Consider the following 18,190-nt stretch of genomic DNA (forward strand, 5'->3'; position numbering starts at 1 on the left):
AGTTATCACCTGTAAGAGGGAAAATAATCTGTAATTTGTCTGCATAAGTACAAAATGATACATCCGACTCACAAGCTAGTTTATTTAAAGGTTGAATACACACGCTGAAAGGAGGGGAGGACAGGTAAAAACTTGGGGCACAACATATACCTAAGAGAAAGACCATGACATCTTGCCTCCTATTTTCAGCTGCAGATAGTGGTCCAAACCAAACCAGTTAACTCTCTATGCTGCTGTCTCAGACAACGCCACCACCGCTTGCAAATATTTCACCAAGATGTCGTGGTCGAGGGCTTTGAAGGCCACTGACAGATCAGATAGAGATGCTGGCTTCAATTTGTCCATCATACTGGAAAAGGTATTTTTGCACATCCTTCAGCGCTGTGTCTGTTCCTTGGTTCAACCTGAATCTTGACTGTCCTATGCTGTTTCGAGCAGGTCTACAGTTGTGCTATAAAGGCTATCTTCACTACTTTCAATAGGTTGGGGATATTGGAGATGGATTGATAATATTCTAAAGCTTGGGGGGGTCCAAACTTTATTATAAACAAGAGGATTGATTTACTGCATTAGGTATGCTGCCATTTTCAAGGACTCAACTTCAAAGTGCATAATTTAAAATTAAAAAGACACCTTGTGATTGATTATAAGACTCATTAATGCTTTATGTACCCAGTCCTCATACACGTGATAGGATTAATTCCCTCAATAACTATATGAATTTATTCCACTGATAACTCACCATCTGAAATGCTCGAAAAACACAGGTATTATCGAGTGAATGAGAAAAGGGCTGCCTCGCTTGAGCTCACATGAACTTTGTCTTCTCCAAAATCCCATGCGGCAAAAGTAAGAGAACACATGAACACTGAAACCTCACAATGCAGAACCATAACAACATTGCACACCCAAAGATCTTTATGATCAGAGGTGAGATCAGAAAATGAAGCATATAAGAAATCCTCTCTGTTGACTAAGTGAGCATTGGCAAGTTACCATTCCATGACAAATTTTCTTTTTCAACATCAAAGCATTTTCCCCTGACCGCCGTAAAACTGAGCTTTTCATTGGCAAAGCCTTTGGAGGCTGTTCATTTCAGATAGCTTTGATGAAGCAGGTACAAGGTTTAGTCAGGAATCATACCAGTTTACACAGCAGTATGACATTTCAACATCAGGAATGATTAACAGAAATAAGGGATAACAGTATATTACTAAACTTAAGTAGAAGGGACAGAGTTGACAGTGACAATCATTAATAAACTAGACAGTATGTATCGTGTAATATTGTTCCGTCTTACAGACTTTGTAAACAACACTTCAACATTCTCACAAATTAGAGCTCCTCGTGCACCCAAAGGACATTTTGAAGACCCTACTACAGTGGAAGAGGACACTGCCGAAGGCTTATGGATATTTATCCAACAATCCTTGGCACACTCTTTGTCTTAACTCATGCACCTTAAAGATGAGGTCTGCCTGTGTAGAGAATGAGGGGCACTACTCACTTTTGACTGAAGAGAAGCTTTGTAGTGGCCAAAATGACAATGACCAGGACTACCACTCGCAGAGTGTTCATCCGCATGTATCGTGAAAGGTATGCCACTGTGAAAAGTAAAATAGAAAAAAGCATATTAGGGGATATGTTTTAAGAATAAAGAGGTCAGCCTATACTGGAGGAGAATGAAGCACCTTTCTTTGAAGGGGAGCCTATAGACTGGCACCACCTCAAGATCTTTGGACCACTGGAAGCCCTGCTGTGATAGACTGAGGGTGAAGTAACAAGAGATACAGTGTAAAATAGTTAATACAGCTTTCCACACCATATAACCTGTTAAATGGGGGTACATCCTCTTAAGAGGAGGCTTGACTAATAAACAGAGAGAAATAGGCTCAACGGTGCTGAAAAGGTGGTGTCTACTCTAGCTACACTTGTTGTGATGTTCCCACAGGCTTGCATGCCAACCAATGCCGTGTAGTAGGGGACAGATGTGCAGACTGCATGCATGAGCAAACATTAAACCTTATATGACAAAAAATGGACAAATCCAAGAGTTAAGGAGTGCGTATCAATTATACTAATATGCCATTCAATACTTCAAAAACAATTCTGTTGATAATATAAATCTCAAAGCAGTTCATCAGAAAAATATACCACATTTCACTTTTTAAATAGGTATAATATACTCCTGGTGAAGAATAAGTGTGCTTGAAAAGCATTGAGAATTTGGTTAGCAAAATGTGCTACATATTTAGAACCAATAAGATGATTATCTATAAAATGTATTTGTTGCATATAAAATCTTTTGGTTGGATAAAAGAGGCGCAATGAATTTACATTTGATTGTTTTCCTCACTAATGATTTTAAAAAGATTTTTTTTTTAAATGTGGGTTAAAAAATAAAATTTCAACATAGAAGATAAATATATAAAACATGTTTTTGAAGTATTCATTAACGCATTGTCATCAGGGGGCTACCACTTTGTAACTCGTGGATATTTGTTAATATTGTGATATATATGTGACTTGGGAATCATGACCTAACAATCCATAGAGCAGCAACCAGATACCTTAAATGGAAAATTGATGTAGAAGCACTAAATTTACTACGGATAGGGAATACCAATCTATCACCCTCGTTGTGAGTCCTGTCTCGAGACGCAACGTAATTAAAAAAAAAAAACATTTTCTAGGCTGTCAAAGAAGGAGCGTCTAACAGATTTAACTTTAATTGCCTTGCCCTGGTTGGTTGGGAGGAGCTGCTCAAGAGTCTGCAGTGAAGCTTCAAGTTGAGTAAGCTCCCCTGCTAACACCCTATGGACCCCCAACCACAGACTTAATGCAAAATCCACGAGTGACAAACCTAAATGTTTCCCACTCTGCAAGGAGGGTCGAGGCAATGCCCTTATTGTCAGAAAATAGGAATTCATATGCTGCAGCAGGGAGTGGAAAAACAACGTGTCATCAAGCAGATTTGCAACAATAAAATTGGCTCCATCCGTTGTCCCCAAGCCAATTTAATATAAAGGGAGTTATAGTCCGACACCATCCAGGCTTAGTACGAAGCAGACACGATGCATGAGTGAATGTCAAGGGTGCCCACAAACCTATCCATTCTTGAGTGGCTGAGGTGAACTTGAAAATACAAGGAGTAGTCCCTCCGAAGTGGAAATTTTGGGCGCCAGACATTGCCTAGTTGTCATCTTTCCAGCCACACCCAGAGTGCTCTTGATGGCTGTGGATTGAGGAAGCGGGCATTGAACGATCTAGGAAAATATCTAGCACACAGTTTAAGTCCCACCCTAACACCTAAGGGATCGGCGGCCAGTCTAACAGACAGACAAAGTGGTCCAAAAACTAGTTTGACCCACTTTGAGTCACAGTCTACTGATGATCCAGTGTCGAGTGAGAATCAGCTCCTGTCATGCCTCAACCGGCCTCTAACATCGAAGTGCACAGCATGGGGGGCATTAGGATTCAGAGAGCACTGGGGTGGATACAACGAGCAAGGGGCGATAGACAAATGCCAATTGGAGGGGAAGAAGACCACCTTCCAAGTGATGTGTCTGCGGGTGGGTTGCCACTCACCGGAAGTAGGGTGCTCCAGCCACTCGCACAGTCCCCCAGCTCCAAGCTTTGTTGCCAAAAAGGGGAGGGGGGCACCGCAACTGCAGCCCCAGCCGCTCCACCCGATGCCCTGGCCCGTCAGCCACAAGTGTGCAAAGTCAGGGCCCACAGCGGACCGAAAGGTGCAGGACAGGCGGCGCTTACAGCGCACTTCAGGCGCATACAGGACCCATCGGTTGGCCAAGGAAGTGCAGACAAGCCGCACAATCTTCAGGCTCACTGAGCACGCGGGAAGCTGAGGCCAAGAAAAGGAGCATCCTGGGCCCCACTCCTCATCCCAGATATGCGGCTAGGACAGGCGGGAGGTTCGGATGGGACCCGCTGCAGTAGTATGTGGCGAGTCGTGTGGAGCTCTCTCAAGCTACGGCTGCCATGTTCGACAGCTCGGCTATGCACCCCAGGATGAGCACAACACTAAGTCTACTGCCATGGAAGAGGACTGCACAATGTAATGCAGAATTAGGGGAAATTAATTGACTATTACTCACAAAACCAATGTGTCAAGACATGTTCAGTTGAGTTTGTCAAGCTTCTGCTCCACTAATTCAATTCATAGATAAACCAATGCTGAAGTAGCTGATTCAATGCACCCTACCAGGTATTCTTAGGGCATATAATTAACCATTATCTTCAAGACTGCTAACACAGATCTACAAGCAAAAAATCTACAATTCCACACATCATCCATGCAAACATATACAAAGCGTAACACATAAGCAAATCAATAGTTAGATTATTTACACCAAAGGTTGTGGAGAGATGCAAGCCACAGAAGTTCTTCTACCTGGCATTTTAGTCAGCTTCTGGATGTGTCCTACCTCTTGACAACTACAGGTGTTTTTTTATCACTGGCAGAACTCGGAAAAACTGAATTTGGATGAACCATGCAGAGTTATTTAACCTGAATTTAAGAAGTATTCAGAGATGCCAGTTTACGTTCCAACTGTAGGGAAAACATCTCTCTCTTGCTTCAACCTTCCAGTTGCCAACCAAAAGCCTCTCTCAGCGCACGCTGTAAGTATCACAAAGATAACATGGGTAGTTTCTCTTGAACCACAGACTTATTAGTAGAAGTTCTCTTTAATTCTCTGCCTAAAAACAGCCATCCACCCTGCTCCCACAATCCACAGGCAAGTTTAATTACTTTGCCTCATGGTCACACATTAAAGTGCATCTCAGCCCCTTTCTCACAATTCAGAATACATTCTATGCTACCCACCTATTCAGAACTCCCTTAATGCTTTGTGAAGAATCCTTTTTCCCCGATAGTGACATTTCTTGTTGCTTTGCCTAACTCTAAAGAACCAAGGAGACTGATCGACAACTTGGCTTGAGCTCTAGTGGGTCCATGCCGCCACATAACTACTACAGCTAATTAAGGAAACAGAACGCAATTCCAATGAGCACATCATCTGTCCTATCATCATATAAAATGGCTGGATATATACCGACTAAAACAATTATGAATTAACATATTAACTAATTGTCAAAGCAACAGGGTAAGGGTTTATATGCTTTGTAAAGTATGGTAGTCCCCACTGCTTACTCAAACGAATAATACAGACAACTTAACAAGACTGGCTAACTCTAACCCTTTCTCATACTTGTGTGTTAGGCTCAATTTCCTCTCACTTGTAGTTCAAAATCAGACGCAAACTCACATTTTCTGTAAAAAAGGGATTACTGACCCACTTTTAATCAGGATCTTAGTAGGATAGCAATGTAGAAATTCCAGCAGTCCCCAACATGACATAAATACCAAACAGCTATTAGATATTCTCCAACTACACACTTCTTAAGCCACCTCCAGCAACAGAACATCCAACAGTATCAGACAGAATTGCATATATTCGCAACACACCTCGGATAGGCCATACATGTGGTTAGCACCATGCTCAAAACAGTTCTTATCCAGACCCCAAAATAATGTTCCTCTCCATAAACTACAAAAAGCACATTATTCAGAACTCTTAACCTATACCCAACACAAGCAGACAAGCCAACGGCTAACAAGGCACCCCAATAGTGATGAGTATTACCAACTGCCTTACCAAGAGTTCCTCATGTTGGACAATGTGCATGCCAAGCTACTCCCATGCTACTTAAACAAATTTGTAAAGTCCTCCCGGGACATCCATCAGACAGACATTCCAACGAGCCAGGCGCTCTCAAAGGACACTGGAACATACTGGTTAAGGCCACTAGTAGCCGGTCCTTAGAAGCTGATTCAAAATCCAGTCAGTGGAGGAATCCTCAAAACATATGCTGAAGACATAAAGCGTACACTAATGTCATAAGGCCACGTCAATGGCAATATGCAGCTGTACAAATCCCTGTAGGAAATCGGTACCCTCTTCGTCTGTGAGAGTTCAAACAATCTAGAGGAAAAAACTGAGGTCACGTTGTTCATTGCTGCATCGCTAAAAGTCACCATCTTTATGTATTCCAGAGTGCTGCTTTGTTTGATGATGTTTGAGGTGTTTTGTGACATCATTCAAGTGGATGGACCCTCTAACCTGATCAGAACCGGTCCGACATACAGACAGCTTTCAGAGCCAGCATCAAAGTCCTGTGATGACATCACAAACGCTCTCCAGCTCTGGTTGGCTCAAGACTATTCCTCTGGGTAAATACACAGAGAGCATTCACACAAACAAAACCTGGTTCAAAAGTACACATCAAAAACATATCAAGCAGTAATCTGCCAAGAATACATGTTCAGACTTAAATAAAACCATGACACCAGTCAGTGTGTTCCAAGCAACTCGAAGACACAAATCCCCTGAATGGACACCCACAGCATTACAAGAAGGTGCACTGGCCTTTTGGTGGAACGACTGATGTGGGCTTGTTTCCTATAAGTGGTCACACAGAACTTCAGAGATTTCCCATTCGTTAACAATATATTTCATTTCAAGGAAGGTTCCTGACCGGAAAAAAACAGCCAACACCAATAATTCAATGGGATTGTGGGCAGTTCTAGCGAATGCTGACTTGTGCCTGCCCTATTCTGCAGGGGGATCTTTAAATCCAATGAAAAACAAATTTCAACAAGGAATGACTTGTTGCTGTTTGTTTTCAAGACGACCCTCCACCCAACATGCAAGGGTTTACATGGGCTATGAGGGGGGGAAAAATAGACCATGCGCAACTAAGATGTGATTATTGGCACTTGTTATATAAAAGGTACACGTTTCCATTTGCTTGAAGGAGAGTTCCGCAACATAGAAAACCAGTGCGACATCATACTTTCATAAAGAAGGGAGAGTCGCTTGTCTTACTCCATCAAGCTTCCTTCACCCAATACCATAGAAACTACAGCATATTGTTAGAAACACATTTTCTGATGTTTTTAATCAGACAAAACCACTGTAATTCGGCAACAAACGCACAATTCTACATACCCATGTAATGCACACTCATACTACCCATCACGTATGTGAATTCAAATAAAACATGATAACAGGGAAGGCTCTACTAGCCCTTGATTTTTGTTTCTGTAGCACGTGTCACGTTAGAAGTTTATGGGCCAGGTAAGCATCTAAGTGTAGCGTAGGTATCCATACCATTGCAGTCATTTTTATTTAAAGATCGCAGATTATAATTATGCATTCAATCTTTTAATGCTGCACCTTACTTTGAAGCAGTGCATAATTTGTGCCGGTGTTTGCCGGTGACCAGCACCGTCACTTATTTGTAAATTCTGGCACATATTTCTAAGAAACCACCACATGGTGGTGCTGTGTCTGTATTTCTAAGCAAAGTTCATTAGTGGAACATTTAGCTATTTAATATAAGTTACAAAAAGATAAAACAAGGTTTTAAACATGCAGTTTAAGTGACATGTGGGTTGTGCCCGCAGCAATGGACCCGAGAGTAATACCTTGGGTCCTAGCACCTAATTTTTTTTTTTTTAAATTTACACAAAAATGAAGCACTGCTTCAAACTAGAAGCAACATTAACTCCTATATGACCTCTAGAATCTGAATGTCTTCAACCCTTAATCCAATGTGCTCCAACATTCGCTCTCTTTTGAGTACTGATCTGCTGCAGCTAACTATCACAATCTTCTTAAATGAAGGGGGGCCATGTCCGAAGATCATCTGGCATGATCAGACACAGGTAGGAGCCTACAAAGTTAGGAGCTGGTACTCACTTATGCAACTCGTGATTTTCACTTACGCATCAAATCTACACGGGACAGCAACTGGAAACAGTTAAAGGGAAAGGAACCAGGCGCTCTCTCTCCAAGTGACCAGGAATCTAACAACAACGTTCCACACATTCTCTATTCAGGTTCCAATGAATGACTTCATCAGAACCAAACACAGTATGTCATGAACACTACATTTACCCTTCCCTCATACAAAAAAAACGTAACCAATACAACATAACTAAAACAAAAACAAAATAACTTTAAAAAATCATAAACAGCACGATACATTTCCCATATTAAACATATTTGACCGGGATAAATACCAAACTAGAATAATTCCCACAAACCGATTATGAACCTCAGGCTACTTCCTCAAACTATAAGGAATATGTCCACAATGCCCACCTTGCTCTCAACAGCTAGACCCGGAACAATGGAATCTTCCTCATCAACAGACCCATCCAAAATGTCCATAATAACTTCATGTCTGGATCTAACCACTCTTGCCACAATCCACCAATTTGCGCCATTGACTCTAACCGCATTACCGCACACTTTGTCAACAACAAACGGTTCACTGAACATTTCACCAAACTTCCTGACGTAATCAACCTTCTTCATGAATACACTGACACCGGCAGAAAATTTTGCATCCCTCACATGATTTCTATGGTCAAACTTTTTTTTGTGTAATTAAAGCTTTAGCCACGGTCCTTCTTACCTTTGCGTCACACTCATCCAATACTACACCAAACCTCACCCACTTACTCATCCAACCGGGGCGAACTTTGGCGGCCGGTTTTCTACCCTTCAACATTTCAAATGGAAATATTGGGTAGAGGATTGCAGACTGGTCTAGTAAACGCATAATAATAGATTGAGAATAATAACAGTATGCAGAAACATCTAACAAGGAACCTTATGAACACCTTGAAGACCACTCCACAGAAACAGGAGGAGAAAGTTGGGCATTGAGGAGGCTGCAGTTAAGCCGAGTATCCACCAGGGAGAGGATTACCAAAGGTAAGTAGTTCTTCTAAAGGATATGTCTACCCACAGATTCCTCACTTTTTGAATATATATCAAAGTAGTACTTCCCAAAAGGAGGAGGGTCTGAGAAGTAGCCTTCAAACTAAGAAATCCTGCAGGACTCATGGGGCAAAATGGCCCTCATTGCGGGCCTGAGAGTCAAGGCAAGAATGCCTGGTGAATGTATGAAAAGATGCCAATGTAGCTACCTGGAGATGTCTAGCCACAGAACACCCCTGGCAAGGCCATAGTGCTAGCCATAGCTCAAGTAGAATGAAAACAAAGGCCCTCAGGAGGCTCCTTTTTGGCCACGGCATAGCACATTTAATGCAAAGAGCAATCCATCTAGATACTGTCCGTTTCTGGACTGCTTTTCCCTTCTTAACACAAGAAAAAATAAATGTTGGTCATTCACACTGTATTCTTGATTCTGACCCACAGAAAAGCTGAGGGCTCTCTTTGGTTTCAACTGGTGCAGCCTCTTCTTCTTATTGCGATGTGACGGAGCGAAGAAAGCAGGGAGTATGAGAGACTACTACACTTGTAAAGACACTACCATTTCTGGCAAAACGAAGCCTAAGTCTGAAGCTCAAGTTTGTCCGGAAAGGAGGAGGTATTTGCTGTTGCACTGATAGAACCTGCAGTTCACGGACCCAGTATGTAGAAGTAATAGCAATGAGAGTGACAGTTATAAGGATCAGAAGTCTCAAAGAACAGCTGGGTTTAGGCTCAAAAGGCATACATTTTAAGAATGTAAGAAGCAAATTAAGTTGCCACAGCAGCATGCCAAAAGGCCCAGGAGAAAACTTATATGCAAGTCCAAAACTCATCACAACTTGTGACTTAAATAGAGAGAGCTCATGAGGCAAAAGCAGAATGTCTTAGAAGGCCAACAAATAACTTTTAACTGTGCGCACAGCAGGACCCTGCGTGGCCACAGGCAGGTCAAACAGAAGGACATCACAAAGTTTAGCATGCAGCGGGTTGTGTCCTCAGGCCATGACACAAACTTTGCTCAACATCCAGAAAAGAATAACTTTGTGGACAGATGGTGAGCTCTGCTCAACCACCACATATGGAGGTTGTGGAATTTGCTCTGTTGTTGGGAGAGGACCTCAAGGTGAAGTAGGCAGAGAGGGCAGGCAGGTATGAGTACCAGACCCTCAGAGCCCAGGCCGGGCCACCGAGGATGAGCAGAGCCCAGTCACTCCTGACCTTCACCAATACCCAGGGAAGCACCAACAGGAACAGAAGGCTAAAGAAGACCAGAGATCCATGGAAGGGACAACAAGTCTTACAGGGAATCATGAGGCTGGAACTCTAGAGCACAAAAAGCTTGGCAATGAGCATTCTCGGAGGAAGGGAAAGATCCATCCAAGACAAACCCAACTTGGTAAATACGCCTTGAACTACATTTGGTTGCAGACACCTAGCTAGCATCATCTGAGTTTGTTCTCCCTGGTGTTTAGGGGCCCTGCAAAAAGGCTGGCATTCAAGGACATTCCCTTAAGATACAACCAGTGCCATAGTATCAGCCTCAGCCTTCTGGCACAGCAGCATGACCTGTCACAACCCGGTTTGTTGCAGTACCACATAATGATCATGTTTTCTCTAAGGAGTTGCAGACAGGCTACTCTTGATGGGAGGCAGAAAGGCCTGGAGAGTCAGATGAGTAGCATGCAGTTCCAGAAGACTGACATGGTGTCTCTGCTCCAGCAAAGGTCTAAGACCAGAAGGCTCTAATCTCCACCTCGCTCAAGTGACCTCCCCAGCCCAAAGTTGCTGAATCTGTCACTACTGTGAGCCCTGGATTAGGAAGGGAGAACACCTGCCGCAAGGCAGGTTGGAATGTTACATCCACTATTGAAGATCTGAGTTTCAAGGTCTGATGTATGGATATTTTCGGAGAGGCCCCTCCAGTGCTGAAAATATTAAATGTGAAGATTCCACTCAGCCCACACTGCACAGTCCGCATGTGCCAGTAGACATGACGCAGTAGCAAAATAGGTGAGACCAGAAGAACAATGACCTACAGAAAGCTCAGGCAGGAACACATGACAGAGCCCAAAACATAGGGATCATATCCTTAATGTCCCTGACTCACTGCAAGGGCAGAAAAGCTTTGAACACCACTGTGTCTAGAACTGACTCTATTAAAAGAATCATCTGCACTTTTAAGCTGTGATTCTGCCTGTTGATGAAGAACCTAGGAAAAGTTGGCGAGAGATGGCCATCTGCGAGTGGTCCACAACTGACTGTGACAAGCAAACCTTTAATAGCCAGTTGTGGGGTATGGGAATACGTCCACTACCGATGTACAAAGATAGGTCATGACCACCGGGTCACCTTGGTAAATACCAAGTGGTTTGAGGTGAGGCTGAAAGGCAGGACAGTGAACTAAAAGTGTTCCTTTCCCACAACAAAGTGGAGAAAACGCGATGGAGATCCACGCCTCCACGCGCACCTGAGGATTCCCGGCTCCTGGCTCCTCCCTTTCCCCTCGAGTTCTGCAGCTCCGGCGCAGTTGATGGCGGCTGACGGCGTGAGCGGTTGGCGTGTCTGAGACGCGACGGCGGGGGAGCAGCATACTGCTACTAGCTTGACGGGAAAGCTCGTTTTCATCGTTTCTGGGCGGGAAGCAGCTCGGTTCATGTATTTCGAGAGGTGCCGCTTCTGACACAGCGCTGTACTTCGGACGTTTTTGCAGCATCGCAGGGCAGCGTCCTCAGTATTATTTCAGCTCAGAGCCGGTGCCTGTACCTGCGTCCAGCATTGACGCTACGCCCGAGGGTCTATGGATGCGGCAGTTACGGTGAGAGGTGGCTGAGCTGCAAGCAGCAGGGGCGCAGCAGGAGAGCTCCAGCAAAACGACATTAAATTCCTTTTTGAACTTTTCTGAACTTTCATATCTCAGAATTTGCTTATTGTAGCAGCATCTGGCGACAACGATTAAGGCCTATATTTGCTCTATCTGCTCTTGGGATGGGGAAGCTGTTGAATACACGGAAGGCGAAGGCTTCTCGCATTCAGGCTAAAGAGGCGCGGAATGCCGCCAAATTATTAAATAAGGGGTGCCTCGGTGATGGCAAGGCAAAGGAGAGAAGTCACAGTGCGGAAAGTTCGGAAGAGCTCGAGGAATCTATCTGTGAGACTCTATCTCCATCTCTATCTCCATCTTCAGTTTTGAAAGCTTCTCACTGCACAGAAATCGCAGGGTCCTCGTTCTTCAAAGATGGGTCATCTACGCAGGCGAGCCCAGTGGAGGGGCTTAAAGGTACTAAATCATTTCCTCTCTTTGAAAAGAAAAATGTCGTGTCTGCCCAAGTTTCTCCCGCTCTCTCTCCTCCAATTATTCACCCTCCTAATTCTTTGCCTACATCTAACTTAGGGGCACCCCCTATGTTATCTATGCCTTCTACGCCTTCGTCTAGTGACAATCCCTCCGCACATCCCCCAACAACTATGGCGGATGCTTCGACCACTAAATTTGTCTCTAATGTCTCTAATGGGGATCATCTCAGTCCTTTGCTTGATTTGGATACTGAGACCGTGGGGGAGATGAAGATGACAGTCAAGGATATGTTAAATTTAATCCTCGACGAGGTTAGAGAGCTGAAGAGGTTCCAGAGATCTGAGCTAGCTTTAATCCATCAACGTCTGGATAAAATGGAAGATCTCTTTTCCGCATTTCCCGCTCGATTGCAAGAAGCCGAAACCCGCATTTCTAGTTTGGAGGATCAAATGATTAAGGTCAAACAGGACACAAATCAGCTCTCCCTCACCTCACGTGCTCTTGAATCCAAATTGGACGATTTAGAGAACTATAATCGTCGATCTAACCTACGTATAGTGGGGGTTCCGGAGGGTCTTGAAGGGCCCAGCACGCTGCAGTGGGTCACCTCTTTTTTGAAATCTAAAGTCATCCCTAATCATGAGGGCGACCTGACTATTACGCGAGCACATCGCGTTCCCGCTCAGCCTTTCCCAAATTCTTCCCTTCCTCGAACAATTTTATTGAATTTCTCGGACATACGGATTAAGGAGACTATTCTTTCAACGGCAATTCAGCAAAGACAATTTTTTGTCAATGAAACCGTGAAGTGTCGCATTTTTTCAGACATGTCTGCGTCTGCTGCTCGCAGAAGAAAAGAGTTTGTCCAGATGCTACAATTATTCAAAGCTAAAGGAGCTCAAGCCACGATAGCGCAGCAATCCAAACTTAAAGTTTTAGTGAAAGGCAAATTTTTTATGTTGTCAGATATCGCAGCAGCGCAGGAACTACTCCGGGACATTTCCAGCTCTTTATAAGGTTAAATTTGGGAAAATTTGGGAAATCTATGGTCTTTAAGGACTCGGATTTTGTGGGGTCTTGTTTTTTTTTTTTTTTTTTTCTCCCCTAAATATAGACTGATAGTTGTGACGGTCATGCTTAGATGGTGAAACCCTGTCTTGTTTTCTTCCTGTTGGGGTTTTTTTTTTTTTTTTTTTGAGTAGGGTGAGGGGAGGATCAGTTGCACAGGACGGAGTGCGGAATCCAGGGGGTCCAGGGGGTGCAAGATGTCACCCGATTGGCAGGGGGTTGGAACCATTGGTCCGCGTGGGTTGGGGAATCTTGGCCAATGGTGGGGGTGGGGGGGGCGATTGGAGGGTGGGGTTTGGGGGGGTGGTGGGTGTGTTGTAGGGGGGGGTGGTGAGGGTGTTGTTGGGGGTGCTCGGGCAATGGGTAAAGTAAAAATAATGAAGTCTTTAGTGCTATGTTTATTATTAACTATTCTATGCCTGATAGGTGATTCTTTGTTTACTAAAGATAAAATGAGAGATTCCTCCAGAAAATATGTAATCTATCTAAATACTGAGTAGCGACTGTTTGAAAATTATTTCTTTCAATGTGAACGGCTTAAATAACAAAAAGAAACTACGGGCCATAGAGCTATGGATTAAGTCGGAAAATCCTTCGGTAATATTGCTGCAGGAGACTCATATCCCAAATGTAAAATTGGATCAATTCTCTATGTTTAAAAAATGGGCCTCATATCGTGGTTTCTCCTCATTTTCAGAGGCTCAGCGAGGGGTTGCCATATTTCTGAATAAGAATATTTATCCTGAGATCATACAAACAAATGAGGATGGCTCAGGACGTTGGTGCTGGGCCTCCTGTAGAATAAAAAACAGATTGAGACCTATTACATTCGTCAGTTTATACGCTCCGGTAGACGATTGCTCCTCAGTTTATGAGGATCTATTTCAATCTTTACTGATGGTGGTAGGAGATATCATTATTGGAGGAGATTTCAATCTAATTATGAACTTACGGCTGGATAAGACCACGCAATCTAGGAAACAAGTCAAACCTAAATCATTGAAAGTTATTCTTAATTATAAAAAAACTTTAGACCTTTGTGATCCATGGCGCACTCAATACCCGTTAAAAAAAGAATACACATGTTGGTCAGGCAGGTTTAAGTCTTTTTCACGGATTGACTTTTTTCTAGCCTCTAGACAGCTTAATATGTTGAATCAAAGGCCTATCCATAATGGGTTCTCAGATCATGCAATGTTGGTTATTAACTTTGCTTTGGATCCAAACTTAAAGACTCCTAAGCGTTGGGTATTCAACAAAACATACTTGAATGATGAAATGTGGGTAACGTCTTTGAAAACAGAGATCAATGATTTTGTATCTCGTAATGCCAACTCGGCCCCGATTAATATTATCTGGGATGCTATGAAAGCCTTTATTCGCGGTATAATTATAAGTAAAGATGCAGCAGTATTTAAAGCAATTAAAAGTAAAAAAGAGGCGCTGGAACAAAGAATACAAGCTTTAAACAAATTAAGACAGGCGAACTCATCCAATACGATCTCACATCAATTAGATGAAGCCAAAAGGGCATTAAGTGCACATTATTATGCTCAAAGCGAGGAGATTTTTCGCAGACATTCTCAAAAAATATATGAAGACAGTAATTTTACTGGGAAGTTTCTAGCTTGGCAGGTGAGAGAACAAGTAGTGGCTAATTTGATTAGAGGATTAAGATGCCCAGCGACTCAAATAGATACAATAGACTCGATTGGGGTAGGGAAGATAATGCTCGCTCACTATAATAAAATCTATAGTCAGCAACATAGTATTGATCAAATAAAACTATCGGATTTTTTAGAAAATTGTGCATTGCCCTGCCTTTCTCAAACCGTTCAGGAAGCATTGTTATGTCCTTTCTCATTGGAAGAGGTAGAATTGGTGGTCAAAAACCTACCAAATGGGAAGGCTTCTGGCCCAGACGGATTGCCAGCGGAATTTTTAAAAATGTTTTTTTGCACTTTTTCAAATATTTTTTTGCTATTATTAAATTCGATGTTGGAAGGAGGCCCGATCCCGGACTCTTTTAGAGAAGGAACGGTGGTGAGTTTTCTGAAGAAGGGGAAGGATGCTAAAGATCCAAACTCGTACCGACCAATTACCTTACTAAACACAGATTATAAAATCGTTACTAAATTAATATCAATGCGCATGAATCAAATCTCAACAGAATTGATCCACCCGGATCAGAACGGTTTTATTCCAGGAAGGCAACTGTTTACAAACACACATTATTTAGTTGACGCCTTAGATTATTTTGAGACACGAGGGATCCCAGCATTGATTTTGTTATTAGATGCAGAAAAAGCGTTTGATTTGGTGGTTTGGGAGACACTTTTTATTATTTTAAGGCACTTTGGTATTCCCCATAAAATTGTAAATTTAATTCGAAATCTGTATACTATGGCCAAAGCAAATATTATTATAAATATGGTAATGGTCGGTACTGTTTTCGTTAAGAGAGGTACGAGACAGGGATGTCCCTTATCCCCAGTCTTGTTTGCGTTCTTTATTGAGCCCCTTGCGGCTGCAATAAGGAACTGTGTTAATATCTCTCCCCCAATTTCTTCAATAAGTAAGATCAAACTTTATGCGGATGATATTATGTTATTAATTAAACCTGAGCTTCATTCGCAAGTTAAGATGCTTCAGATCTTCGAAGAGTTCGAAGCCTTAGGGGGTTACCGGATCAACAAAAAGAAAACAGAGATTTTGATCTGTGGGAATAGAGATCCAGAAATACATCCCGATCTAAAGTGTTGCATTAATACTAAACCCAAAAGATATCTCGGGGTCTATTTCTCACAGTCAGTTAAGGACTTATATATGCTTAACTTTGATCCCCTTCTTTCAAAGATCCGCTTAATGTTTACACGTTGGAATTCCTTGCCACTATCAATCCTGGGTCGGGTTGCCCTGATAAAAATGTCTATTCTTCCATTATTTAATTTTTTGCTTTCTACTATTCCTTGTTTTTTATCAGGAACGTATTTTTCCAAGATTGAATCTATGTTCTCTGCATTCGTATGGGCAAAGAAGCCTCCTCGTATAGCAATCAATACTCTCTATGCGGATTTAGATCAAGGAGGACATTCTCTGCCAAATATTAGAGTTTATTATAATGCTTATTTTATACAGTATCTGTCGAGATTTAGGAATCAAACTCAAGGTCAAAACTTGTTTATTAATTGTTTCTTCGATCTAATTTGTTTTGAAAATGAGCTACCCCCTCCCCCGCAGATTTTTAAATCTCCCAAATTAGTTCGCTATAAGATTCTCTTATGGTTTCTTAAAAAACGTACTGTTATGTTTAATAGATATTCACTCCCACTATTTAATGCAACAACTCCACTGTCCAGTATTTTTCCACTGATGGGTATTAAAGGTGGATCTGATATAGTGGACAATTGGGCCAGAGTAGGATTTAGTAAAGTAGCTGATTTTTTAAAAAATGGAGGCTGGATAACTCCTAGAGAGATGGCAAGTCTTGTTCAGACAAATTTTTTGTTGGTTTTGTCATATAATACTATTTTTAAATTTTTGGGCCAACTTGATATTGAACAGCTTAATCAACCAACGCAATTGGTTAAAGATCTCCTTATAAATGAGTGTATAAAGAGACCAGGGGAATGGAAACGTTGCTTAGCATATAGTAGGGAAACGGATTTAAGTCAAAAAGTAATTAAAAAATGGAAGGAACAAGAAAACCATGTACTATCTATGAATACTTGGAAGACTATTAACCATTTTAATTTTAATATACTTCGGGGAGCTAATTGGCGAAGAATGTTATTTTTGGGGAAATGGTTATTATATCGTACTCCTGCTGCTATTTCCAAAATGTATTCAAACTATCCTTCAAACTGTTTCAGATGTACACAACACATATCCGCCAACTGGTCTCATGTAATGGCTCATTGTACCAATATAAGGGAATTTTGGGACGATATTTTTGTGTTCTGCCAGATTAATTTCAAAATTACGCTCCCTTTTAATGAAAAACTGATACTATATGGTTTTGATTCAGATCTTAAAATATCCGCCCAATTGACTAAACTATTGTATATAGTAACGGCAGTTGCAAGATCTTTACTACTGCAAAACTGGCGGACAAAACAGATTCCAAGTAAATTAGAGTGGATACAGAAAATGAGGAGAGTAAGAAAGAGTGAACAAATTTATGCTCTGCGGGTGGGAGGTGGGATAAAATTTGATAAAATTTGGGGTTCTTTTTTTGATTCGGACTGATGTTTATTTAGTGGATGATGCTTAACTTTATTATTTGAGAATCCTTTATGTTGAAGCTGTCTTTTATGGTGTTTGATACTGTATATGTTTGACCAGCAATCTTTATTGTAACTAAAGTACTTCAATAAAAATAAAAATTTAAAAAAAAACAAAAAAAAAACAAAGTGGAGAAAACGCCTGTGGAACTGCTGGATGGTTATATGAAAGTATGTGTTGTGGAAGTCCAATAACGCCATCTAATCCCTTGAATCTAGGGCAGAGAGGACCTAGACCAGAGTCCGCATTTTGAATTTGTCCTTTCAAAATAAGTGTTCAATAGCTCAACATGCAAATTAAATCAGCACACCAAAATGTAACAGGAGTAGCACTAGTTGTCCCTCTCCTTCTATGAGACTGTCTTTGTTGCCCTTTGGTGCGAGGAAGCTTGAGAGGACGCCGACTCTTTCACCGACAGGGACACTTAGCCCTGAATGACGCAATAGCCAGGATCGAGAGGACGACTCTTCAGAGGATGTCAGGACCGGAAGGTCCGACAGACAACAGCGTATCCCGTTGCTGCAGAAAGAGGAAAAAAGACACCTCAAAGACCCAACGCAGAAGCCAGCCACGTTCCAGGAGGGGCGTGGCTCTCAAAGGTACAAGCTCATTTGAGGGGGTTAGGCGTGAGGCAGGCATCAAACGCCACTTGACTAATACTGGGGTAGCCTACCAAAATTATAGACTCCTGATCACTGGTGACGGTTGTTTGTTTAAGGTGTAAACATCTCAA

At 42.1% G+C, this 18,190-nt stretch overlaps 1 protein-coding gene across 2 annotated transcripts in view; it reads right to left on the reverse strand.

Annotated features, from left to right (window-relative positions):
* Positions 1-18,190, reverse strand: part of LOC146796740 (hexosaminidase D-like) — a 326,342-nt gene that overhangs the window by 221,638 nt on the left and 86,514 nt on the right. For both annotated transcript variants that reach the window (XM_085629431.1, XM_085629430.1), the window contains exon 2: positions 1,508-1,604. In XM_085629431.1, the coding sequence (XP_085485557.1) occupies positions 1,508-1,604 (97 nt within the window). The remainder of the gene's footprint in view (positions 1-1,507; positions 1,605-18,190) is intronic.

The sequence above is a fragment of the Triturus cristatus genome, chromosome 10 (assembly GCF_964204655.1).
Source record: "Triturus cristatus chromosome 10, aTriCri1.1, whole genome shotgun sequence".
Classification (NCBI taxonomy): Eukaryota; Metazoa; Chordata; class Amphibia; order Caudata; family Salamandridae; genus Triturus; species Triturus cristatus.